Raw genomic sequence first — 26,749 nt, 5'->3', positions numbered from 1 at the left:
TCTTTGCGACACACGAGACAAGGGCCAAGACGACGAGTGCCGACTTCAAGCGCCATTTTTCTACAGTCCGTTCTTGTGTCTTCTTCCTTTGCCCTCGCCTCGTCTGTGACACTGAATTGAAAGGTGTGAACGTGCCAGCAGGGCCAGTCATTGGTCTTAATACTCGAGAGGGACATTTTTAGGTGTATTTATAGCCTTCTTGGGAGCTGTTTTTCCGCACTGAAATTTGCGAGCAATGTGTTGTGACACAATTGTGTTGATGGAGTGGTGGACTTTTGCTCCTATAAAGAGACAAGAGTGGAAATTTGTTATAAAAGTCTGTTTATTCGTTGAATAGCTCAACACAAACTTAGGCAATGATTCACCCGTTAGACAACCCATTAGACAAGTTGCATGTGCAGAGAATAAGCTAGTTACCTGTTGTGCCTAAATGAAATAAGAGTTCTGCAAAAAACGCGGCACTTTCCCAGCGATTTAACAGCTCCCTTTTAGAACATAATGAGGGCAGACGTTTCCGTCGATACAATCAAACCTACGCAGACCGGATGAAAAACGCAACGAAGCGCCCACACGATGTGACTACCAGGAGACTGCCAGGGAAGACTTCGTTAGAACAACTGACCTCATTACAGACTGCTCTGAGCCTAACGCCCAAAGCACTTGAGCATCGGAGATTTTATGAAGGCCATGGCGTGTGACACACGACACTCTCTTTGCACATTTATGGTAGTAAAGCAATATAAAAAAGTAGTATTCTATAAACATCACATCTACAAAACTCAATTTGTACAGTCCCTCATAGCTTGTGTCGCTTTGGGGCGTTAAACCCGCATGAACCACAAAGCATCAATTTGCAGAAAATCCTTTTCAGTTGCAATTTTCAGTGCGCAGTAATATGTGTATAACATAAACGTTCAAGACTGCGTTCACTTAGTGTTACCAAAGGATAGGGCGATAGATTTCTGCATTATCAAAGCGTTCCCCAATATTTAGAGGGATATAAAGCAAATGTACTCTTCAAATCACTGCCAAGTGCACGTTGATCGTAGCGTTTCTTCACCACGAGAATATAACACTCATGACATATTTCACTCAGTACTGTCAACATAAAGCACTATCGTTCTGTCCGAAAGCAGGTGCTATGGAATTAACAGAATTCACTACGCCAGATTCGCTTTCGTAGTAACTACCCAGGGATTATCTGTCAGTCACATGTTTATTTATTTATTTATTTATTTATTTATTTATTTATTTATTTATTTATTTATTTATTTATTTATTTATTTATTTATTTATTTTATACAAATACCTCACAGGTTCCACACTTGGAACATTGTGTGAGGGGAGGGGTTACATTAACCAGACAAAAGATGGTACAAAGGGGAAAGAACAAAAGTAAACAATATTAAATACATTGGACTGCGAACAATTATTACACCGTACTTGAAGAAAAAAAAACGTAATATATTGACACAGAGGAAAAACAGCAAACAAATAGCGGCACTGCATGGATTTGACAACACATACGAACACAATTTATGTACAATATCATGGATGCATGAAGGTGGTCAATTCGTTTTTGAAGATTAATGGGTCACGTATGGTAGCAATGCAATCCGGAAGGCCATTCCAACACTTGATAGCACGTGGCAAAGCAGAAGAATTAAACGCGAGTGTTCGGCCGAATAGACGTTGGAAGCTAAGGTTATTATGTAGGCGACGTGAAGTGCGCATTGGTCGTGTAAGTGGCAGTGTGGACGCGTGACGACTGTATATTAGTTTCTGTAGTAAGCAAAGAAGTGCGATATCCCTACGTGTCTGTAAACTTGTTAGCGATAAAGATAACTTGATGCTTGTTACGCTTGAATGACGGTTGTAGTCGTGAGAAATAAAACGCGCTGCACGGTTCTGAATTGCTTCGAGTGAATGAATTAAATAAGCCTGATGTGGTGACCAGATGGCTGATGCATATTCTAGTTGGGGACGGACAAATGTTAAGTATGCTAGCTTGCGGGTAGAAACAGGTGCGCTATGAAGATTTCTTTTCAGGTAGCCAAGCGTGCGCGATGCTTTGGCAGTTATGCATTGAATATGTTCCGCCCAAGAAAGATTAGAAGTCAGATAAACGCCAAGGTATTTATAGGAAGACGTGCGGGATAGTGTGACACTGTTAAGGGAATAAGTGAATAGCGAGTTTGAATACTTCCGGCTAACTGTCATGATTTTACATTTGTCAGTATTAAGTGTCATTTGCCATGATGTGCACCAGTTAGTTACACATTCAAGGTCCTGCTGAAGAATTGCTTGGTCAGTGGTTGAGCGGATTTGGCGATAAATTATGCAGTCATCGGCGAACAGTCGGACTGATGATGTAAGATGCGATGGCAGGTCATTTATGAAAATTGAAAATAATAAGGGACCGAGAACACTTCCCCGAGGGACGCCAGAAGTGACGTCACTAAGGGGTGATGAAAAGTTGTTTGTTACCGTGAACTGCTTACGAAAAGATATGAAGTTCCGGATCCAGGAGACAGTTAGCGAGTCTAAATTAAGCGACGATATTTTAGCTATAAGGCGACAATGGGCAACACGGTCAAACGCTCTGGAAAAGTCAATGAATATGCAGTCAGTCTGGTAGTTTTCATCCATGTTCTTGAATAAATCACTGGTAAGTTCAATTAGTTGTGTATCACAGGAAAACCCTTTTCTGAATCCGTGCTGGCGTGGGAAAAAGAAATCATTGTTCTCGAGATGGCGCGTGACGTTAGATGCAACGATGTGTTCAAGTAACTTACATGGAATACTCGTTAGTGATATGGGGCGGTAGTTACTGTGTTTTTGTCGCCAGATTTGTAAACAGGGATTATTTTGCCAATCTTCCAGTCATAAGGAATTTCGCCGGTTGCTAAAGATTGCCTGAAAATATGACACAGAATGATACTAGAGGGATGTATGGTGTGTTTGAGGATTTTTGTATTTATTCCGTCTACCCCTGAGGAAGTTGATACCTTAAGACTGTTAATTAGAGATGCTACGCCTTCTGCTGTTATATCTATTTTAGTCATGAATGGGTAATTGAGTTCTTGGGGTTGAGGTAGGTTGGAATAGTCTTCGGTAGTGAATACTGATGTGAAGTAGTCATTAAATGTGACTGGACAGTTCTCTTGGGGTATTGGACATTTGTTTTCATCAAGCAATGAAATGGTGTCCGACGTGTGTGACGGGGAAATTGTTTTCCAAAATTTTGCGGGGTTATTTTTTATGAGCGATTGAAGGTCCGGTGATAAAAATTTATGTTTGGCCTTCCGGATGGCATGGCAGTATGATGCTTCACACCGTCTGTGCTCAGCATGCGCAGAATCAGTGCGCAATCGTTTCGCGGCTCTGAAAAGACGTTTTTTCTTGTTTTTCAATGCTCGTAAGGAATTGTTATACCAAGGTTTAGATATGTTGACCCGTAATGTTATTCTCGGAATGTGTTTGCGCACCAGTTTCGCTATTTTTTCCTTGAACAAAGTCCAGTTTTCGTTAACAGACCGGGATGAAAAATCACGCACAAAAATTTCGGAGAAATGCTCGAGACAACGATTAATAGCGTCAAAGTCAGCCTTCCTGTAATTTAGAATCTGTTTTGGTTGGGTGCGGCGTGAGTAATAAGGGGAATTAATCGATAACTGAAGAAGCTGATGATCACTGAACCCGTCATTATAAGATATATCACTAACCCTCTCTGGAGCAGATGATAAAATAAGGTCCAAAATATTAGCATCGCGTGTTGGAGCATTGATTAGTTGAACAAAAGAAAAGTCGAGTGTTAGCTGCATGAACTCATTAGAGGCAGATGAATGTGAACATAGGTTCAGCCAATCAATGTCTGGGTAATTAAAATCCCCGAACAAGAAAATGTCAGATTTAGGAAATCTGGTTCGAATAGCCGTGATATTGTCATGTAGGTCAGCGACAAACGTGGCAGGGGAGTCCGGGGGCCTGTAGCAGATGCCTAAGACAGTGTTACCGAGGCGGGATGCTATTGCTACCCATATGATTTCCAGTTCACATGGAATATCCACAAGGAAAGATAAAATGTTATTATTAACTGCAATTAATACTCCGCCGCCCCTTTTGCTTATTCCATCTTTTCGGTAAATTTGAAATCAGTTGCTATCAGGCAGAAGTTCCTCGTCAGCGATATCTGGACGCAACCACGTTTCCGTTAAAAGTAGTATATTACAGTTGCTATTATCAAGATATGAGCAGAGTTTGGTGCGTTTAGGAAGAAGGCTGCGTATGTTAGTGAATGTCAAATGGAGAGGTGGGCTTGGAATGCTATCTATAGGCGACTGGATCGGGTTTTTGGTAACACGTGCATCTTAGCTATCGTGAGACTTCTATTACTTGGTCAGTGTCAGAGTCGTACATGTATACTGAATCACCCATGCGCAGTTTGTCTACGCTGAGCTTGTAGGCCGTTTTTTTAGATTTGGCAGATTCCAAGAGCTTTTTCCCGGCGAGCCGCGTTTGTAGTGAAAAGTCCTCACGCACTACATAATCGGTGTCTTTAAACTTCTTTCCGTTTTCGAGAATAAGTTGTTTATCCTTAAAATATGTAAGTTTTACTATGATTGGCCTGCATTTCTCAGTCTGAAACTGCCCTAGACGATGCGATCTTTCAATTTGTGTAGATTGAAGATTAACCCCAGTTTTTCGGAACAGAGATTTATAACTTTATTTTCTGCTGTCGACCATGTTTCAGACATTTCGTCCGGAATGCCAAAAAAAAGCAGATTGGATCGCCTAAGTCTGTTTTCCGCGTCTTCACATCTCGATTCGATCTTTCGAAGCTGTGCGCCAATAGTACCTGACATGTGGCTCCTCCCACACAGATGTTACAAATTCAAGCTGGTATAATCACTAAGTGGCAACGGCACACCACAATACCAAAGCGACTATAACACTCTAACGTTGAAAGGTGGTGCTAGCGGAGCAGTTCTCATTTTCCACTTTCCCACGGAGCACCAGTTGTTCGCAAGCTGTGCGCTATAAGTCTCGATTTACACCGTCTTTCCGAAGGCAACCGCATCAAAACCATGCGCCTGGATCTGTAGCTCTCACAGTAAAAAACAAGTGCGCACGCATAGCCAATGAGATCATAGCACTAGGACAAAGAGTAACGAAGTACTTGAAATTAATGCTGATGAAAGGCGAGCAGCCGCATGCAGATGACGAGATACGCCGGCTATAGACGGCAGTAGCCGGCAGCCAGCGGGAAGTATAAGAGGCACTGCCCGCTGCTGTGAGGGGATGCGAACATAAATATTTCTTTTTTTATATATAAAAAAGAGCTGTACGTTCAAATCAAATGCACAGAACCAAAACATTTTTGGAGCCAGTAACAGCAGTGGTGTCCTAAATGGTGAAAAGACCACAGATGTGTCACTAATTATTGTTCACTTATTTCTGTTGCCGTCATCGACAATTTTGTCGCTTCAGTTCCAGTTGATGTCACTGGCACTTGGTTCTCTATCGCCACCAAGCACCGACTTCACGACTAGTGTAAATTGATTTTCAGTTACACTTCAAGTGCAAGCGCGCCGTTCTGCAGCCCAGCGCCTTGCGCATAGAAGCAATGTATTAAAATGGCCTCCGGCTCCGGCCGCAATCGTTCGTCGGCATGTGTGTTTTACAGCGACAGCTCTTAAGCGCCCGTTACTGGCCTTGGCTTCGTCGTTGCCGTAGTTGTAGCAGTATGTAGTATCTTCTCGTCGGTGTAACCGGTGGGCGCGTTGCCGTGGATACCACTTGGAGTATGGTTACCTTGGAAGGAGGAGGATATCACGTGAGTGGAGAAATGCGTAACTGGTGGTTGGGAATTACCACGGAAAATATCCGGAGAGTGATTATGGTGAAAGTAGGAGGGTACGGCGAGAGTGTAAAAAGACGCAACCGGTGAGTGGTTTCCACGGGAACTAGCCGCAGGGCGCCTACGCTGAAAACAGGAGGAGTGTTACTGTGGAAGGAGGACGATATGGCGATAGCGGAGGAATCCTGAACAGGAGGATTCTTACAGTGGAAGTAGGAGGGCATGGCGAGAGCGAAGAAATCCCCAACTGGAGGGTGGTTACTATGGAAGGAGGAGAGTACCGCGAGAGTGATAGAATCTCCAACCAGAGGATTGTTACCGTTGAAGGAGGGTATGGCGAGAACGGAGGAATCTCGAACCGGAGGATTGTTACAGTGGAAGGAGGAGGGTAGGACGAGAGCAGAGCAAGGACGGAAAGATGAGAGGATGGCTGCCGCGGAAGGAGGGGGCACTGCGAGAGCGATGGAATTCCCAACCGGAGGATGGTTACCGTTGAAGGAGGGTATGGCGAGAAGGAGGAATCCCGAACCAGGGGATTGTTACAGTAGAAGAAGGAGCATATGGCGAGAGCGATGGAATCCCCAACCGGAGTATGGTTACCGTTGAAGGAGGGTATGGCGAGAACGGAGGAATCTCGAACCAGAGGATTGTTACAGTGGAAGCAGGAGGATATGGCGAGAGCGTAGGAATCCCCGAGTGGAGGATGGTTGCCGCTGAAGGAGGATATGGTGAGAACGGCGAAATCCCGCACCGGGGGATTGTTACAGTGGAAGCAGGAGGATATGGCGAGAGCGATGGAATCCCCAACCGGAGGATGGTTACCATTGAAACAGGGTATGGCGAGAACGGAGGAATCTCTAACCGGAGGATTGTTACAGTGGAAGGAGGAGGGTATGGCGAGAATGAAGGAATCTCGAACCGGATGATAGTTACAGTGGAAGGAGGAGGGTAGGGCGAGAGCGAAGGAACCCCCAACCGGAGGGTGGTTTTGAAGGAGGAGAGTACTGCGAGAGCGATGGAATCCCCAACCGGAGGATGGTTACCGTTGAAGGAGGATATGGCGAGAACAGCGAAATCCGGTATCAGAGGATGGTTACAGTGGAAGGAGGAGGATATCGCGCTAGGGAAGGAATCGCTAACCGGAGGCTGGTTACTGTGGAAGGAGGAGAGTAATGCGAGAGCGATAGAATACCCAAACGGAGGATGGTTACCATTGAAGGTGGGTATGGCGAGAACGAAGGAATCAAGAACCGGAGAATGGTTACAGTGGAAGAAGGAGGGTAGGGCGAGAGCGAAGGATTCCCCAACCGGGGGGTTGTTACTGTGGGAGGAGGAGAGTACCGCGAGAGCGATGGAATCCCCAACCGTAGGATGGTTACCGTTGAAGGAGGATACGGCGAGAACGGTGAAATCCCAAATCAGAGGATTGTTACAGCGGAAGGAGGAGGATATGGCGAGACCGAAGGAAATCCTTTCCAGAGGGTGGTTACTGTGGAAGGAGGAGAGTACGGCGAGAGTGATGGATTTCCCAACTGGAGGATGGTTACCGTTGAAGGAGGGTATGGCGAGAATGGAGAAATCTCCAACCGGAGGATTGTTACAGTGAGAGGAGGAGGGTATGGAGAGAGCGGATAAATCCGTAACGAGCAACGAGAAGAAATACTGAGAAAAAACTGTCATTTTTTTAAACCAATTGAACAACTGACAAAAATTTGTATCGGTTGCACGTTGTTAAAGCTAGTGGGCGTTAAAGCAGGTGTTCATTCTTCAGTTTGGGGGGACACTGAAACTCCGCCTTAAGGCTATGACGGGATAGCTTCAGTGGGTTAGAGCCCATATATGCAGAATTGGTAATTCTCTACTTAACATTCACAGATGACGGCGAGTCCTCATGCCACTACCAGCGCAGTGGCGCAGCGGTTAAGCTATGCGCCTCTGCACTGGCAGGTGGCTGTTACTGTCACAGCCACTGGTAAGGATTGTGCGATTTATGTTGCTCTTCTCGAGCAACCTCTCGAGCAGCTGGCACGACGCTCCTCCGAACTTAACCGGGCTTACCCGAGTTACTATCCGAGCTTAACTCGGCTAAGCTCGAGTGGTAACTCGGGTTTCTAGGCAACAGCACAAGATCAGGAGTACGGTGAGCGGTGAATTTACGTACGGCGGCAAGGTTCTTGGTCGGTGTTGGTGAGCGTGTGAATGCTTTTGCTCTAAAACGCAGTATTCAAACAACTTAATCGGCGCACAGAGGGGAGCATCGCAGCGCAGCTAGCAATTTCGAGGTGCAGTCCACACTTACGGCCTAACGCCATCCAAGCCAAACACGAAACTTTGTCTTCCCGGCATTCCCGCGGTCGATGAAGTTTTCTTTAAGAAACTCGCATGGAATGGACCGTCAACGTGGGCCATAGGTATTATTCAGAAACTCTATGATCACATGATCAGAGTGGCTGGTATCACGCCGAAGCGGCTATCGCTAGCAACCCCATGACCGAGTTATTCAACCGTCCGGGCATCATCATTGGATAGAGAGAGGAGGCGGTTGGCTAAAGAAGACAAAACGGCAGCGTCATCTCACTCGCTGGACCCGCGGTCGCGGGGAGCGTGTGTATGAAAATCAGGCGGCTAGCTCCGCGCCGGCGCTAGGCAGGGATCGCGAAGCCGATATGTCGAGCGACGAAACTACGAACGCAGCGCACACGTCAGCAGTTTGACGCGGCCGCTGCTAGACGCCCCTGGCTGCACAAAGGGCGACTCCTTCTAGTGTCCGCGTTTTATTCCGGCCCTATGGCAGACTCCAACTGCACGGTGCAGGCAAGAACGAACAAGGTAAGCGAATTCAAGCGAATTCAAGAGCCAATTCATGCCAGTTCCAGACCATCTACTTTTTTTTTTGCTCGGTGTGCGCCCTTTTTGCGCGGTGTAAAGCAACTTTTTGACGTAACAGTTACAAGAGAACTGTTTTTAAAGATCATCACTTCCCAAGAACTGCTGCTGTGCGCGTGTGAACCGCTGTTCCTGCCGTGCAGTGTGTACGGAGCCACCAAGCCTGCAAATCCACGACCAAGTGCAGCAAGAAGGCGAGTTCCAGGAACAGGTTCCCGTAGGCACCACGCTGACGTAACTATATATTTTATTTTTTTTTATTTGTTATTCAAAGTGCCGCCGAAGGCCCTCATTCGATAGTATTACATGGGGGTGGGGAAGGGAAACTAGTACAAGGCATTGGTTAAAAGTTATAAAAATGTACTAAAATAAAACAGAAATCATAAATATTAATGAAAACTAGGCATCCACAAAAAGAGTCAGAACAATGCACATTGCAGCAAAATTTTAGGAATAAATAAAAGTACATAAAAAAAGACACCGCCGGAAAAAGTTTCCTGAAGTACAAATAAAAATAAAAAATAAAAATACAAGGTGGAAGAAAGTACGCTGAAAACAAAATAAATAAAACCATTTTAGTTGTTGAAACTTGAGTGAATAAGGTGCTGGAACTTATTTAGGACAGATTCTGTGGCAATGTCTGATGGTAAAGCGTTCCATTAGGTTATTTTGCGTGGTAAAAAATACTAAACATAATGGGATGAGTGGCAGTTCACATAAGGATGATCAACTTTGTAAGGATGATCATGGCGTGCAAAGGAATTCACCGTGAAGGGAAGGATGGTGATAACGCTTATGAAAAGTGATAGGCGAAAAATTTTGCTGCGCAGTGCTGTGTTATCTAACTTGGCTTTGGACTTCAATAAGTTGACGCTGGTGTAATATGAATAATAAAGAAAGATGAATCGCACAGCACGGTTTTGCAGGGCTTTGACGTTACTGATGATGTAAGTCTGACGATGATCCCAAATGGCAAACGCGTATTCGTGTTTCGGACGGATTGCTCTGGTATACGCTAGTTTTTTTACATGTGTTGCGGCCTCTATTAAATTATATTTGAGAAGTCCGAAAGTACGATTAGCGAAGGCCAGAGGTAGTTTAATATGATGATTCCATGATAAGTCGCACTGAAGGTCAATACCAAGATACTTCTAACTTGCGGTGAATTCTACACTATTGCTATCAAGAGAGTAGGTGGTAGGAATACGTGGCATGTTGGCGAAAAACATGCGCTTAGTTTTGGAAGTATTTAACGGATTTAACCAAATAGAACACCATGTGCTTATCGCTTCTGGATCAGACTGCAGTAATTTGCTATCAATGTTACAGGTTATACATCGATAAAGCACACAATCGTCAGCAAATAGTCTGATTCTAGACGTCACGCAACTGGGTAAATCATTAATATAGATGATAAAAAGTAAAGGTCCCAGTACACTGCCTTGTGGGACTCCAGACGTAACATTAGCATGACATGAGTTAGAGTTGTTAACTGATGTGAAGTGGATTCTAGATGAGAAGAAATCTGCTATCTATGCAATAATATTAGGGTGAAGGTTCAGTTATGAAAGTTTAAGTAACCACCTTTGGTGGGGAATGCGATCAAATGCTTTAGAAAAATCTAAAATATATCGTCAACCAGCGTCGATGAGTGCTTGTATGTCGTTAATAAAACCAGCGAGTCGGGTGTCGCATGAGCAGCCCTTGCGAAAACCGTGCTGAGGATCGAAGATAATGTTATGATCTTCAAGGTAGTTGATGACCTGGGTATGTATGATATGCTCGAATAATTTAAAAACTCTACTTGCTAAGGACATGGGACTATAGCTAATGGGAGAAGCACGATCACCTGATTTGAAAATGGGTATTATCTTGCTATGCGCCAGTCGTAGGAATGGTGCCAGTTGATAGCGACTAGGAAAATAATACGGTTAACATGCAACAAATACTCTGTGATGTATTCCTTAAAATTTTATTATTGAAACCCAGATAGTCCGCGCTAGAAGGTGTTTTAAGATTGTTTAGTAGAGCTAAAACATCAGGCTCACTGATTACTATCTCGTCCATGGTTAGTCCCACTAAGGCGCTTAACTTAGGCGAGGAAGGAATGTCTTTATCAGTAAACACAGGTACAAGCGCACCTTGAATTAGGGATAAGAACACCAATAAAATCTGTAAGAATGATGTCAGGCAAAATTACTGGGTTTACCACACACCGAAAACGGCGAATATTATTTTTCAACATGGAAGCCAAGCCGTGAGAAAAAAAGTTGTGCCGAGTAAATTTTAATAGTGCCTTATAATCCTTTTCACACGCTCTGTATTTATCATGTGAACTCACAAAACCATTCAGTTTTGCCTGTCTGTATAGTTTTTCTTCTTGTTGTTCAGCCGCCGAAGACGGTTGGTAAACCAACGAGAACTATCACCAGTAATGGTTACCATGGGAATGAACTGCTCGATGAGATCACTGAGGGCAGTTATAAAAAGTATCCAGTTCTGTTCTATAGAGCGAGAGAAGAAGTCATGCAAAAAGTTATCAGAAAACTTTAATAATTCTGTGTTAATTGCAACAAAATTCGCTTTGCCGTAACATCTTAATTTCTCTTTAGTAATTAACTTTTCATTAGCGCAAAATTTAATGCACCCGGTGATAACATCATGGTCAGAGATGCCTTCCTCATGAGTTATGCCGGAAAATATATCAGGTTTGTTTTTGAGAACTAAGTCAAATACGTTGGCAGAGGCTTTAGTTGATCGTGTCAGTTGATTAATGTGTTGTGTTAACGAAAAATCAAGGCAAGTTGTGAGAAAAGAATGTGCTGCTGCATCTGTGGCCGCTACGGAAAGTGTTGAGCAATTAAGGCTTGGAAAAGTAAAATCTCCAAATATATTAACAGCCGAATCGGGGAAACGCGCATACATTTCCTTCAGCACCCGATGATATTCATCTAAAAACGCACCAAACATGTCTGGCGGACGGTAGAAAACGCCGATGATAACACGAACGAATTCAAGCACATGCCACGAAGGAATCGATAACGACAGGTGTGGCAATGAATCCTTCCTTTATCGCGATGAAAACACCGGCCCTCCCCCCCCCCCCTTTGTAACTTTCTATCATAGCGAAAGAACTTGAAATTGCATGTACTGGTAGAGATCCTGACATAATGAATAATGTCGTTCGGCTACGTCTCAGTATCAGTAAAGAAGCTTGACATGAATCGATGAAAGGTGATAGTGCTATACCATTGGCTAGAACACTTCTAATGTTGGTGCAGAAAAACAGACATTCGTTATCGTTATCACAATGCAATTTGGCAGGTGAGGGTGGTAGATGAACCTGGGTTTTCGGAAACGGAGGGTGGACGTCAATCGTCATCCTCACGCCCTCATAGCAGAAGGGCTCGACATTTATCGGCGTTCCACACATAGAGATCATTGTTAATGAAGAGCTTGTTGAAAACATGTCGAACTTTATCCCCATCTTTCTTACTAGGTTTTAAGAACTGAAGAAGCATCAGTAGCTTTTCGCGAAAGGCTTCGGAGTAATCGTGCGAGATACTTAAGTTGATGTTTTTGATCTTATAGCTGCGGCTCATGACTAAGTCAACATCTCTTTCATTAAAGAATTTAGCTATGATATGCCGCTTTTTGTCGGAAAAAAAGCGGTACACACGATGCGCTCTGGAAACATATTCTACAGTAAGCAGAAGTTTTTCTTTACAAAAGTCATTTACATGACGTTCAGACACTTACCAAGTTTCCGGCTTCTCTGGATCAGCTATACTGTGAAATAGAACACTGGACCGCCTAGAGCGATTTTCAACGTCATCAATTTTTTCTTCTACAACTGCAAGACCCTTGTTACTGTTCACCACGGACTCAGCAGATGGTGCGGTTGCAAATTTCTGCTCAAAATCGTGAACTCGCTTCCACAGTTTCTCTAAATCATGTTTTAGGCCTCCGTGAATCTGAACTACTTTGCTGACAGATTCTTGAAGGACTGCATTGATAGCTTCAAGGGGTAAGATAGAACCGGCCACAAGGTGAAGCTTTTCCGCTTGAGCCTTAGTCCTGGGTCCCGGGTTTGGCTCGACATCTGCTCCCAAAACTAGCAGACACCATAAATATGATACACAAGCGCGGCAACTTTTCAAAACATAAGGTGGCCACGACTCCACTAAAAGACAGACATCATCGTCATGGTAAGAATAAGGGTCATAGTAACCAACCTGTAGAAACATGAGTGGTGAGCACGGGATCGCAGTGGTGGTGCCGTAGCCCAGAGGGGCGTCGAAATGCGCGCACTTTTGTACCGCCCGATCAGCACTCACAGTCCCGCGTTGCCAGACGGAATCGAGAACTGCGTCCGGAAGTGGCAGAGCTTCCAGAAAAGGTGAAAGAGGCAAAAAACTTGTTGATAGGCCGCAGTCGGTTGACGAAAGCGCACCGAGCTGCGAGCTTGTATCGTTGAGCCATTCCATAATTCCATAATATCATAAAATTTCAGTGGAAGTTGTAGTAACGTTACATGTTGCATTAGAACGTTAGGCTAATTTTAAAAATAAACAAATAACTTTTAATGGTGAGAGGTAAACATTAGTTTAGCATTAGAAATGAACATGCTCATGCTGTGAACCATTTTTTAAATTTTAAAATCATAACTGTGAAACAACACCGCAAATTGTAATGTTATTATAATATTCAAATAATGACCATAACACAACTGCAAATTTTTTCAAGCATTGTGTCTCACCGAAGATGTTTTTCAAATGCAAGAATCTGAAGTTAAACGTCTAAGCTGATGCCTACCGCTGTTTGCTGTTTGCCTACCGGGCAAACGGTTCTTGGGCCCCGCCTTGTAAAAAGAAAAACAACAGAAGCTTGTGCAATGGCGCCGTTTGGCGACTGCTGCCCTTGCGCATGAAAATTCAACTTCATCAACATTCCGCTACCATCGATGTTTTTCAACTTGCTCAATTGTCAGTTGTGATGTGGACCACTCTTTCATTGTATATTTATAGCGTTTGCTTTAGTTTTTTTACTCCCACTTAAGCACGGCGTCTTGCGCACGTACAGGCGTTTTTGCCGAAAGATAGCGGATTGTGCAAGCGCCAAGGAAACGTCATCTTGCGTCTGCGGGAATGTACAGTGGACTGAAATTCGAAAGCGCTTAATTATACCATCCGATCTATTCTGACTCGCGCCTTGGTTCCACCAACATAGAGGGCATTAAAAATGTCCTCTTTAATTCGAAATGCGCAAAATTAGCTAAAAGGTTTGGTGCCCTGCGATTTCGAATTTTGGAAATGGGCTGCGCAATCCTCACCCCTCATGCTAGCCGTGTGACCGATTAGTTAGGCCATATACTGGGGCTTTCAGCGAACACCTCAAAAAAGTTTCAAAAAAATAGGCTTTTTAGGGTAAAAATTTGGCTTTTGCGGCATAGTATTACCATTGTTAGCGGACACCAGAAAACCGGTGAGTCGGCTTAAGTAGTGAGTTGCTTAAATAATTTTTTTTAATAATTAACTTTTTAACTAGTTTTCTTAGGCGGCGTTGCTATTATAGATTTGTATCCGGACGTTAGTATTAGCCATAGCACTTTTTAGAATCTCGAAAACTCAATTACCGTTGGCGCTGTGGCTCGACAAAATTTGGCTTTTTCGAGTATTTACGTGCATTAGAGGGGTTGGTTTGCCTGCATGCTTTCGAAAGCGCAAGTTTTTTTTAGCCATAGCGGCGAAGGTAATTGCGTTTTCGGGATTTTAAAAACTGACATGGCTATTTCGAACGACCGGCTGTAAATTTCTGATTGCGACCAGTCACCTATGCGTGATACTTTAAAAGTTAGTCACTAGACATCAATTAATCAGCTTACTACTTAAGGCAATTAACCGGTTTTCCGGTGTCCGCGAACACTGGTAATATTATGCCCCAAAAGCCATACTTTTACCCCAAAAAGCCGATTTTCGAAAATTTTTGAAAGTATTTCCTGAAACACCTGGTATAGTAAACATTTTATCCGTTGGAGATCCACGACAGCACTTTATTATGAAATTTTGCCGCATTGAGTGAAATTATTTATGTGCGAACCATGTTTGCACTGTGAGCTGGACTGCGTAGCTCGTAGTAGCTCGAAAATGCACGTCGAGCAAACGCACCTCAAGTATTGAGTTTGCTGAGAACGAACCATCACAGTGTGTCGAGTCAGCTGTATGGTTTCCACCCTGTCATAGTTGTCAGTACCCCCTTGCGTTGCACAGGTACCGTTGTGGGCCGGGATACACCCCGATAGGGGGCGGTACCTGGAATGCAACCTGCCTCCAGAGAGAAAACGGGTCACTGGACTGGGATATCGACCCGTTCGACTGCAAACGTAAGTAGGACATTTTTTTTAATGCGCTATCATTGCTGGGTGCAGTGAGACATCTCAGAGATGGGTGTCCGGACCTTCTGTATCACACAAACAGGAAAACAAATCCAGAAAAAAGTTCTATGGTTCAGATTCAAACAAAGCAATTTCTCATGGGAAGCGAGTATGGAACCTGGTGGCCAGGACGAGTTTTATTTCTTTTGTTTTATTGCGTGGAAGTACACCCACCCTGAGAGGATTCAAGCCCGACCTAACCAGGTCGCGTGCCGCAACCCTTCATACACAGTCACACCAACATCCTGCTCTTGCTTTGCCCGCACATCAATATTCCGGGAGACACACACATACATCGAGTAAAGGCAGCCATACAGGAGGTTGACCCTGCGCACCATATCACACTGCTCTCTGAACAGACTTCGATGAACGGGGCGGCTCTGCGTGGGGATCTGACATGCGGCTCTTGCGCAGGCTAAACAGTCCCATCAGCACTAAAAGATCACATGGAACCTTATAACCTTTCATTGTAGGCAAAAATCTTATCGTATAGGGCATAATCTCAATGTCCTTTTTGAGCGACCGTTTAAAAATGCCCCCCCCCCAAAAAAAAAAAATAAAAAATAAAAAACGCCATCACTACAAACCTCAAAGCAATGATGACTAGTTTCTGGCTCCTGACGCAAGCGACAGTTCACAGACCATGTCGCAAATGTCTCTTTTTCTCGATGCCACGTTTTGACAGGTAAGGTTGATCTGTGAAGTTTGACAGGTTGATGTTTGAAGGTTGAAGTTTGAGGTTCGTAAGGTTGAAGACGGGTTCCGTGTTACTTGATGAATAGAGGAGAACATAGTCTGCGCGGCAAGGCAGCAGCAGTGGCGGCGGAACTTTCCATGATATCATCCTAGGTGGCGTGAGTGAACAGAAGGTGGATGACGTATACAAACTGCGCCTCCGTTGACGCCATTGCAAGCTACCGCGCCCTCGAGCATAAAATATCCGCGCGTCGCCAGTAGTTCCGGCTCTGCGCCAGACATGGAAGGGGCAAAATAGCCAATGCCTTGGCGTGTCTTTAACAGTGCCTTAAACACGACACTGTTACGAATAAAAGCAACGCAAGAAGCTGAATGATGTGGTGCGACAAGGCGGTGGTGGTAGCCGTTCCGCAGAAGTTAAGAGTGAATAAGAAGGCGTTTGCAATGGCCAAGAAAAGGTGTTTGCAGTGGATTGAAGAATAGCTATAGCAGTCGTTAGCGTGGTTATCTGCTTGCTAACGCGTCTAAACCTTGCCTGTCATTTAAAAAAAAAATGTTTCTTCAACCGTCGCGGTGGCGCAGTGGTTATGGTGCTCGGCTGCTGACCCGAAGCACGTGGGTTAGATCCCGGCCTCGGCGCTTGCATTTCAATCGCGGCGAAATGCTAGAGTATGTGCGAAACCAGTGTATGTTAAAGAACCACAGGCGGTCTAGATTACTGAAGCCCTCTATAACGGCGTCCCTTATACTCCCGGGTACATCGAAAGACCCAGGGCATACCATTAGGCGGCCACAATTTTTATTCTGAAGGGCGTGCCATGCAGTGAGATTCTACTCGTTTTTCTCGTGGAGCCAATGCTTAAATTAAAGTCGATATTTGGGCTAGGGTGGGCTACTTTCGCTGAAAATATAGTTTTTATAAGAAAGAAAAAGCGAGGAAATGGAATACAGGCGTCGTCATCACCAGCATGTTTGGCAAGTAAACTGCGGGGCTTCGTGGCAGTTTTTAACGCTGCTCCCTGAGACCAGGCTACTCCGCCATGCACTTTAAAGCGTTTGTCACGGAGTTTTTTTCGAGTGGCGTGAAAACTTTTTAATTCAGTTTTCTTAGCAATTGTAGCAGGATTTCCTGGGAAAGTAACTTAGCGACAGCTAGCCAAAATGCCGGTCCGAGCTTCGGTCATCCAGCCAGCGATCTCGCGCCGTGCGCTAGCGGAGCGGCGGCCGGCGCTGCTCATCATCCTCTTTACAATTACCCCCAGGCTGAAGGCGAAGCCATCCTGGCGAGTCAGGGAGACGACAACACACACGGGTCATAGTACGGCTTCAGGCGTGACACATGAACAGTCTCGCGGCTGCGTCGGCGTTGATCTGTGAAGGGTGTCACCGGGTCGACAATGTAGTTGACCGGGGAAGTGAGCTCTACGATGCGGTAACGTCCGTGGTACTTGGGGAGAAGTTTGGAGGAAAGGCCAGGTGAGGTAGACGGCACGTGAAGCCAGACGAGAGAGCCAGGTAGAAAACTGTCAGCAGTGTGGCTTGTGTCGAAACGGAATTTTTGACGCCCCTGCTCGCCGGATGTTAACGACCGAGCGAGCTGACGGCACTCCTCGGCATGCTTGGAAGCCTCCGAAATAGTGGTGCACTCAGACACGTCGGGCCGGTAAGGAAGTATTGTGTCGAGTGGTGAGGAAGGTTCTCGCCCGTACAATAAATGTATTTTGCTGCCGGACAAACACTAACGTCCCCAGAAAGGGCTATAAAATTGATTTTTACTAATTACAAAACTTGGATGCAGTCGTTATCAGTGTTCCTTTGCGCGCCAGTGATAAACCGAAGACTGCGGGTCGTGTAGTCGAAGCGCTTGTACCGACTTTATATCCAATTTTCTTCAGCTTTTTTATTCTATAATGAACTTGGCGCTGTGACTATCAACTTAAATTAATCATTGAAAGCTATTAGTGAGAAAGTAATGAAACGCCATGAAAAAAAAAGCTCACCTGCATAATCTGCGCCCCGTCTACTGGCGAAAAAATGGCATTTCATAATAATTGCAACTGTTGCGCCGAAGATTTCTCCGACTAGTAAGGGATTTAAAGTCCAACGTTGCGAAACTTGGGGGCGCCGTTATGTGATGTGCTGCTGACGATGCTTTTTATTTCATGTGCAAAATGTAGGTTGTTTCTATTTGATACGGCCGTAGTTAAAAGTGTGAGCACTTAAAGTTTTCAGTGCGGATCTGTCAGTATTTTTTCGTCTTGCAGTTGCACAATTGTGAATCGTGTTCATGAACGGCAATAAATCCGCTACTTCATAGGCGGGTTATCCTGCAGGTAAGCGCAGCTAAAGCCCGCACTGCGGTTAATGTCGCTCTCATTTCTTAATGCGGAAGCCACCTTTTGCTCTAAGCATAGCGATTGGGGTGCGTCGACGTTTACCGCATGCAACTGCTTGGCATTTCGCATGCGTTATTCGCCTGCCTTGCCCATCCCCTCCTGCGTCCAGAATTTTGCATGTCTAACACACACTCCTTCCTTTTCGAATCAAAATTTTTACCTGCAGCGAGAGTAAAATTTTTCGCACGTAAAGAAAATGCCATGGAACGACTGAGAGCTTTGCGCTTTGTTCAATGAGACTTGCTGAGAGACAAAAATGACTGATAACCGGATAACCCGAAATATACTTAGAGTACTGATCGCGCAATATACCCAAAGCCGCTGTGAGCAGTGCTGCGATGGTTTAACCTTGTCGTTTAACATTACAGAAATATTTAAGCTTTCTCTGACCACACTGTTTTGTGTTTTCGTGAGACACGGAAGTACAGACCCTAGATGCTAGGAAGTACTTGAAGCTAGGCTTGTTGGTGCGTATTTGTGAATACGTTATGCTGACGAGCGACAGGTCTTGAAGCATCCCTTTTGGTTTAAGCCCAGCTCGGCACGGACCAAATTTACTGCTGATGAGGCCGCGATCAAACGTGAACACCGTCTGTGAACACACCAGGGTTACGCCTTTCTGCATAGTAAGCACCTGGCGTTGTTCATGTTTTTATGCTACAGGTCTGGCGAAGTACATGTTCATCGACGAGTTTCGCATTGATGTCGTTTTACCTATATGCTTTAGGAATAACGAATAACAGTGCTCTTTTCTAATACATCCCTTCAGTGCACTCTTGAGGAAAAGTAAGATCTTTCTTTCCACGCCAAATGCTTCTGATGTGCAGTGGACCAGAACGTCGCATTGGCGCAAGTTGCATTTTCCCACCGCCAGGAACTTCGTAACGGGCTCAGCAAGAACAACTTCGCACTAATGTGTGACGTCGATCTTTGTGATGTTCAGAGCCACTTGTGAACTTAGCTGTGAAACAAAGATGAGAAAACCTACACAAGGTCTGGACGCAATCTAAGTTCGAGTCAGGGAAGATGGGGGTGTGTTTACTTCCTCCAAAGGCTCCGCTATCTGCAGGCTTGCAGCTCAACTGATAGCGACATGCTATAAAATCACCGTAAATGAAATCTTATTATACTGCTCCACTTATTTTTGTATTTTTGTTATTATTTACAAATACTGCAGGCCCTTTTCGGGTCCTCATCTTTCCGTGCACTTGTGTTGTGCGTCCCCAGAGACACTTAGAGTGAGGGGTGGTTGCGGATTCGTTCACAAAGGAGATGCCCTCGACTCAGCGTGGCGAGCTGAGCCAGAAGCCACCTACCAAGTGGCAAGGGAGGTGGCCGTTTGGTGCCCAGCTTTCGCCTGTCCCAAGCCAGAGAATGGGTCGGAGCCAAAGGTTCACAAACAAAGTTTATACAGCAGAGAGACGACACAGAGGATTTCACAATCACTCGTACGGGCACGTACAAAGTAATTTGCAATACAATGCAATTCATGAGAAGTAACACTCGAGGAAGATTGCAATGCAAGAAAAAGCCTTGCACCTAAAGTCCACTAATACAAGAGAGAGACAAACAATAAGAGACAATTTGTTCACCGGTCACTGCGCTGGAGGAAGACGACGGAGTCGTCCGCAAGCCGGCGCACACTGTATCGCTGGTCCGTGGCTGGGCGAGTGGTGTTGACCCGAGAGTGGAGCGGGCACGCTTCTCTGAAGCTTGAACGGCGGCCCGGGCTGACAGACAGTGGTCAACGCCCTTCACTTGGCAGCAGTTGCGAAAAACAGCTTTCATCGCGCTAAGCACTTTGCTGCGTTCTTTGGCGCAGGTTCACTTGCGTCATAGCTACGAACCTGGCTGTGCTTCCTGCCATCTGCGTGACCGCACGTGGGCAACTGATTGACTGCCCGGATTAAAACGAAGAGCGATACCATGTCACACAGCGTATCCACTGTCCCCTTTGATCTGCACCACGTGGCCTATTGCCGGCTAGAAAAGAAGCACCCGTTTCTCGTCTACCCTCAATTGGCAGCAACGGCGAAAACAACTTTCATCGGACTAAGCACTTTGCTGCGCTCTTTGCTGCAGGTTCACTTGCGTCAGAGCTACGAACCTGGCTGTGCTTCCTGCCATCTGCGTGACCGCACGTGGGCAACTGATTGACTGCCCGGATTACAACGAAGAGCGATACCGTGTCATCACAGCGTATCAACTGTGCCCTTTGATCTGCACCACGTGGCCTATTGCCGGCTAGAAAAGGAGCACCCGTTTCTCGTGTACCCTGACTTGGCAGTAGCGGTGAAAGCGCTGTAATCGCACTAAACACGTTGCTGCGCTCTTTGCTGCAAGTTCACTTGCGTCAGAGCTACGAACCTGGCTGTGCTTCCTGCCATCTGCGTGACCACGCCTGAACAACTGACTGACTGCCCGGATTACAACGAAGAGCGATACCGTGTCATCACAGCGTATCAACTGTGCCCTTTGATCTGCACCACGTGGCCTATTGCCGGCTAGAAAAGAAGCACCCGTTTCTCGTGTACCGTCAATTGGCAGCAACGGCGAAAACAATTACTTTCATCGGACTAAGCACTTTGCTGCGCTCTTTGCTGCAGGTTCACTTGCGTCAGAGCTACGAACCTGGCTGTGCTTCCTGCCATCTGAGTGAGCACGCCTGAACAACTGACTGACTGCCCGGATTACAACTAAGAGCGATACCGTGTCATCACAGCGTATCAACTGTGCCCTTTGATCTGCACCACGTGGCCTATTGCCGGCTAGAAAAGGAGCACCCGTTTCTCGTCTACCCTCAATTGGCAGCAACGGCGAAAACAGCTGTAATCGCACTAAACACGTTGCTGCGCTCTTTGCTGCAGGTTCACTTGCGTCAGAGCTACGAACCTGGCTGTGCTTCCTGCCATCTGAGTGACCACACCTGAACAACTGACTGACTGCCCGGATTACAACGAAGAGCGATACCGTGTCATCACAGCGTATCAACTGTGCCCTTTGATCTGCACCACGTGGCCTGTTGCCGGCTAGAAAAGGAGCACCCGTTTCTCGTGTACCATGACTTGGCAGCAGCGGCGAAAACAGCTCTAATCGCACTAAACACGTTTCTGCGCTCTTTGCTGCAGGTTCACTTGCGTCAGAGCTACGAACCTGGCTGTGCTTCCTGCCATCTGCGTGACCACGCCTGAACAACTGACTGACTGCCCGGATTACAATGAAGAGCGATACCGTGTCATCACATCGTATCAACTGTGCCCTTTGATCTGCACCACGTGGCCTATTGCCGGCTAGAAAAGGAGCACTCGTTTCTCGTCTACCCTCAATTGGCAGCAACGGCGAAAACAACTTTCAGCGGACTAAGCACTTTGCTGCGCTCTTTGCCGCAGGTTCACTTGCGTCAGAGCTACGAACCTGGCTGTGCTTCCTGCCATCCGAGTGACCACGCCTGAACAACTGACTGACTGCCCGGATTACAACGAAGAGCGACACCATGTCATCACAGCGTATCAACTGTGCCCTTTGATCTGCTCCGCGTTGCCTATTGCCGGATAGAAAAGGAGAACCCGTTTCTCGTGTATCCTGACTTGGCAGCAGCGGCGAAAACAGCTTTCATCGGACTAAGCACTTTGCTGCGCTCTTTGCCGCAGGTTCACTTGCGTCAGAGCTACGAACCTGGCTGTGCTTCCTGCCATCTGCGTGACCACGCCTGGACAACCGATTGACTGCCTGGATTACAACGAATAGCGATACCGTGTCATCACAGCGTATCAACTGTGCCCTTTGATCTGCTCCGTGTTGCCTATTGCGGGCTAGAAAAGGAGCACCCGTTAATCTTCTGCCCTCACTTGGCAGAAACGGCGAAAACAACTGTCATCGCATTGAACGCTTTGCTGCGCTCTTTGCCGCAGGGTCACTTGCGTCAGAGCTACGAACCTGGCTGTGCTTCCTGCCATCTGCGTGACCGCACCTGGACAACTGATTGACTGCCCGGATTACAACGAAGAGCGATGCCGTGTCATCACAGCGTATCAACTGTGCCCTTTGATCTGCTCCGCGTTGCCTATTGCCGGCTAGAAAAGGAGCACCCGTTCCTCTTCTGCCCTCACTTGGCAGAAGCGGCGAGAACAACTGTCATGGCACTGAACGCTTTGCTGCGCTCTTTGCCGCCGGCTCACTTGCGTCAGAGATACGAACCTGGCTGTGCTTCCTGCCATCTGCGTGACCGCACCTGGACAACTGATTGACTGCCCGGATTACAACGAAGAGCGATACCGTGTCATCACAGCGTATCAACTGTGCCCTTTGATCTTCTCCGCGTTGCCAATCCGGCTAGAAAAGGAGCACCCGTTCCTCTTCTGCACTCACTTGGCAGAAGCGGCGAGAACAACTGTCATGGCACTGAACGCTTTGCTGCGCTCTTTGCCGCAGGGTCACTTGCGTCAGAGCTACGAACCTGGCTGTGCTTCCTGCCATCTGAGTGACCACGCCTGAACAACTGACTGACTGCCCGGATTACAACGAAGAGCGATACCGTGTCATCACAGCGTATCAACTGTGCCCTTTGATCTGCACCACGTTGCCAATCCGGCTAGAAAAGGAGCACCCGTTCCTCTTCTGCACTCACTTGGCAGAAGCGGCGAGAACAACTGTCATGGCACTGAACGCTTTGCTGCGCTCTTTGCCGCCGGCTCATTTGCGTCAGAGATACGAACCTGGCTGTGCTTCCTGCCATCTGCGTGACCGCACCTGGACAACTGATTGACTGCCCGGATTACAACGAAGAGCGATACCATGTCATCACAGCGTATCAACTGTGCCCTTTGATCTGCTCCGCGTTGCCTATTGCCGGCTAGAAAAGGAGCACCCGTTCCTCTTCTGCCCTCACTTGGCAGAAGCGGCGAGAACAACTGTCATGGCACTGAACGCTTTGCTGTGCTCTTTGCCGCCGGCTCACTTGCGTCAGAGATACGAACCTGGCTGTGCTTCCTGCCATCTGCGTGACCGCACCTGGACAACTGATTGACTGCCCGGATTACAACGAAGAGCGATACCGTGTCATCACAGCGTATCAACTGTGCCCTTTGATCTGCTCCGCGTTGCCAATCCGGCTAGAAAAGGAGCACCCGTTCCTCTTCTGCACTCACTTGGCAGAAGCGGCGAGAACAACTGTCATGGCACTGAACGCTTTGCTGCGCTCTTTGCCGCAGGGTCACTTGCGTCAGAGCTACGAACCTGGCTGTGCTTCCTGCCATCTGAGTGACCACGCCTGAACAACTGACTGACTGCCCGGATTACAACGAAGAGCGATACCGTGTCATCACAGCGTATCAACTGTGCCCTTTGATCTGCTCCGCGTTGCCAATCCGGCTAGAAAAGGAGCACCCGTTCCTCTTCTGCACTCACTTGGCAGAAGCGGCGAGAACAACTGTCATGGCACTGAACGCTTTGCTGCGCTCTTTGCCGCAGGGTCACTTGCATCAGAGCTACGAACCTGGCTGTGCTTCCTGCCATCTGAGTGACCACGCCTGAACAACTGACTGACTGCCCGGATTACAACGAAGAGCGATACCGTGTAATCACAGCGTATCAGCTGCGCCCTTTGATCTGCACCACGTGGCATATTGCCGGCTAGAAAAGAAGTACCCGTTTCTCTTGTACCCTGACTTGGCAGCAGCGGCGAAAACAACTTTCAGCGGACTAAGCACTTTGCTGCGCTCTTTGCCGCAGGTTCACTTGCGTCAGAGCTAGAACCTGACTGTGCTTCCTGCCATCTGAGTGACCACGCCTGAACAACTGACTGACTGCCCGGATTACAACGAAGAGCGATACCGTGTCATCACAGCGTATCAACTGTGCCCTTTGATCTGCACCACGTGGCCTATTGCCGACTAGAAAAGAAGCACCCGTTTCTCGTCTACCCTCAATTGGCAGCAGCGGCGAAAACAACTTTCAGCGCACTAAGCACTTTGCTGCGCTCTTTGCCATAAGTACAGTAGTGTGCAAAAAATATTAGCACAGATCACTGGGGATAAGAATTGGCATATCTCACCACATGGCGCTGCGGTTCGTAGACCTGCATATCGGGCCGTTTCCATTTTTGCAGCATAGGGGGGGGACGGCAGGAAGTAAACTTTATCAAGCGTGCACCGCCCGAGCGTTGAAGGGCCGACCCGACGTGACTGCGGATGCCGCATTTATTTTGGCTCGGTTATCATGAGCAGAGGTGGCTTCCTTTTTATTGCTGTTTTTTTATGTCCGTGATGGTTTTTCAAAGGGAACTCGAGGGAACAATAGATGAGAGCGCTGCTTTTAGCCAGTATTACACAGGTCTGTCAAACAGACAGAGTTTATTTTTTCAATGCAACTAATTCACACGTCACTTTGTTGGGAAAGTGTAGTAATTTTATTAACAGGAGCACTATCCCATCAATTCATGAAAAGAAGTAAGGAGGACAGCCAGCTCGCTGTCGGTATGTGAAAGCAAACCCGCACTAGTGGCGTGCATAGGCCCCACCGACCCTCACAACGCTTTGAAGGCGCTTAGGTAAGGAGTCAAACAGGCTGCTTGCAAGGTCAGGAAGAGCCTGGAGCCTGCTCCATTCCTCTTGAACCGCCGCCCAAAGAATATCTGGCGATGACTCGTGCAGCTGCCTTTTAGCTAGGCTTTTTTTCATTAACCCCATATATTTTCGATTATATTAAAATCTGCTCCCTTGGGAGGCCATGGCAGCTCCTGGATGCAGAGCTGTTCCAGCAGTTGCCGCACCCGCCTGAGAGAAAGAAGGAGAACAATGACACGATGCAGCAAGCATTCGTTTCGTGTTTGCATGAAAGTAAGGAAAGTGAAAAATGCGCAAGAGAACACTGCATAAAGCAAGCGGAACGATACCGTTAGACCCGCTTATCAGCGCAGCCTCGTTTCGCTCTTCACTCTACTCAGTTTTAGTTCACACTTCTGATGAAAATGCAGTCTGTTTTGCAAACGCTATCTCGGCGTGACATAACCTCAGTTAAAACGTGGTTATACCTGCATGTGTGGATAGGACTCCTGTCGTGCTGAAAGAGGAAGCACCCATCAGGAAACGGGCCATCCAAAACAAAAGGAAGAAGGTCATTTTGGATAATGACTTCATAGGAAGCAGCAGACAGCGTTCCTTCGACCCTGATCAGTGGCCCGAGCCCTTGGTGCGTAATGCAACCCCACACGTTAATGGAGCGACGTCCGCTGGATGCGACGGCCTGCGCGAACTGTGGGTCATACCTGCAAAAAAGTAAATAAGATTGTGCAATTTGTCTGAAAAAAGCTGAGCAGGTATTACCCAAAAATTTTTAGTTAGAATCGAGTAAAGGTTGCAATTTCTATTAACTTATGCATACTCATTCTTAACTCTAAGTGTTGAAGATTAGAATGCAGAACCGAAGTCCACCCAGATGAACTGTTAGCAATCAAACCGTATAAAAATAACTGCAGAATACAATGCATTTCACTTGAAAGTTGCACTAATCATACCCACTGGCCAGATCAATTTCTCGCCCTCGAGTTACTACAGATAAGAAAGGATTGTCGTGCACCTACCGCGCGCCAACCGGTCTCCAGACGCCCCGCTGCTGGTCCCACTTCGTGGAGAAAGTCGATTCATCTGAGAATATGACTGCCCTCCAATCTTCTGCAGTCCAAGTGAGGTGGCTTGTGGCAAATTCGAGACGGAGTCGTTTGTGATCTGCCGTCAGAAGTGGCCTCCGACAAGCGACGCGACTATGCAGTCCGGCTGACCGAAGGCGTTTCCTGATCGTCCACAAAGAGACTCCCTGGAGGCCCAGTTCCTGCTGTATCTCGGCCGCGGTAATATGAGGGCTGCGGAAGGCGGCGGCAATGATCAGCCTATCTTGCTCCTCAGTTAGGGCTCTCGGACGTCCGCTACGCTCCGCGTCGCAAATCCTCTCTTCTTCTAGGAAGGCACGCACAATGCGGGTTACGGACCCTACTGCGCACCCTACCTCGGCAGCAATGCTTCTTCGGGACCTGCCTTCCTGTACTAATGCCAGGATTTCTGCTCTTGTAGAGAAGCTGACGCGCGGCATGTCTTTTTTCCTTCTGGCGAGATCTGTTGGGCGTGGGTCTATTTTATAACACCTGTTATCGCCCATCGCGAACATGGTGAACGATATCACCGTTTTTCTTCGCTTGGTCTATCGCTTAGGAAACATCCAGTAAACTATCCTATTTCAGGCAATTCTTCCCTCCTCTTTCATAGTCATCCTTCCGAAGCGCTGCTGAGGCTGCTCGCCAAAATAACTGCCAAACAAGCAAAAAACAAACGACTATCCTATTCTTCACCAGTCGCCTCCGGGAGCAAGGCTGTATTAAAAAAGAGAGAGAGGGTGCGAAAGAAAAATAAATTTTGCTGGGCCGTGGCAATCCACTTAACCCCCCTAATACTGTAGAATGGGAACGGCCCGGCACTCTCGTTATCA

General features: G+C 46.7%; 1 protein-coding gene across 3 annotated transcripts in view; it reads left to right on the top strand.

Annotated features, from left to right (window-relative positions):
* The window catches only part of LOC149352608 (complement receptor type 2-like), a 353,632-nt gene that overhangs the window by 607 nt on the left and 326,276 nt on the right, over positions 1–26,749 (top strand). For 2 of the 3 annotated variants that reach the window (XM_089581793.1, XM_089581797.1), the window contains exons 2-3: positions 8,890–8,980; positions 15,016–15,128. In XM_089581793.1, the coding sequence (XP_089437919.1) occupies positions 8,890–8,980; positions 15,016–15,128 (204 nt within the window). The remainder of the gene's footprint in view (positions 1–8,889; positions 8,981–15,015; positions 15,129–26,749) is intronic. The other variant, XM_089581794.1, reaches the window with a different exon arrangement.

This window comes from Amblyomma mixtum, chromosome 3, assembly GCF_055824585.1.
Source record: "Amblyomma mixtum isolate Tamu chromosome 3, ASM5582458v1, whole genome shotgun sequence".
NCBI lineage: Eukaryota > Metazoa > Arthropoda > Arachnida > Ixodida > Ixodidae > Amblyomma > Amblyomma mixtum.
The sequence above is the reverse complement of the archived record's forward strand: the minus strand, read 5'-3'. Positions and strand labels throughout refer to the sequence as shown.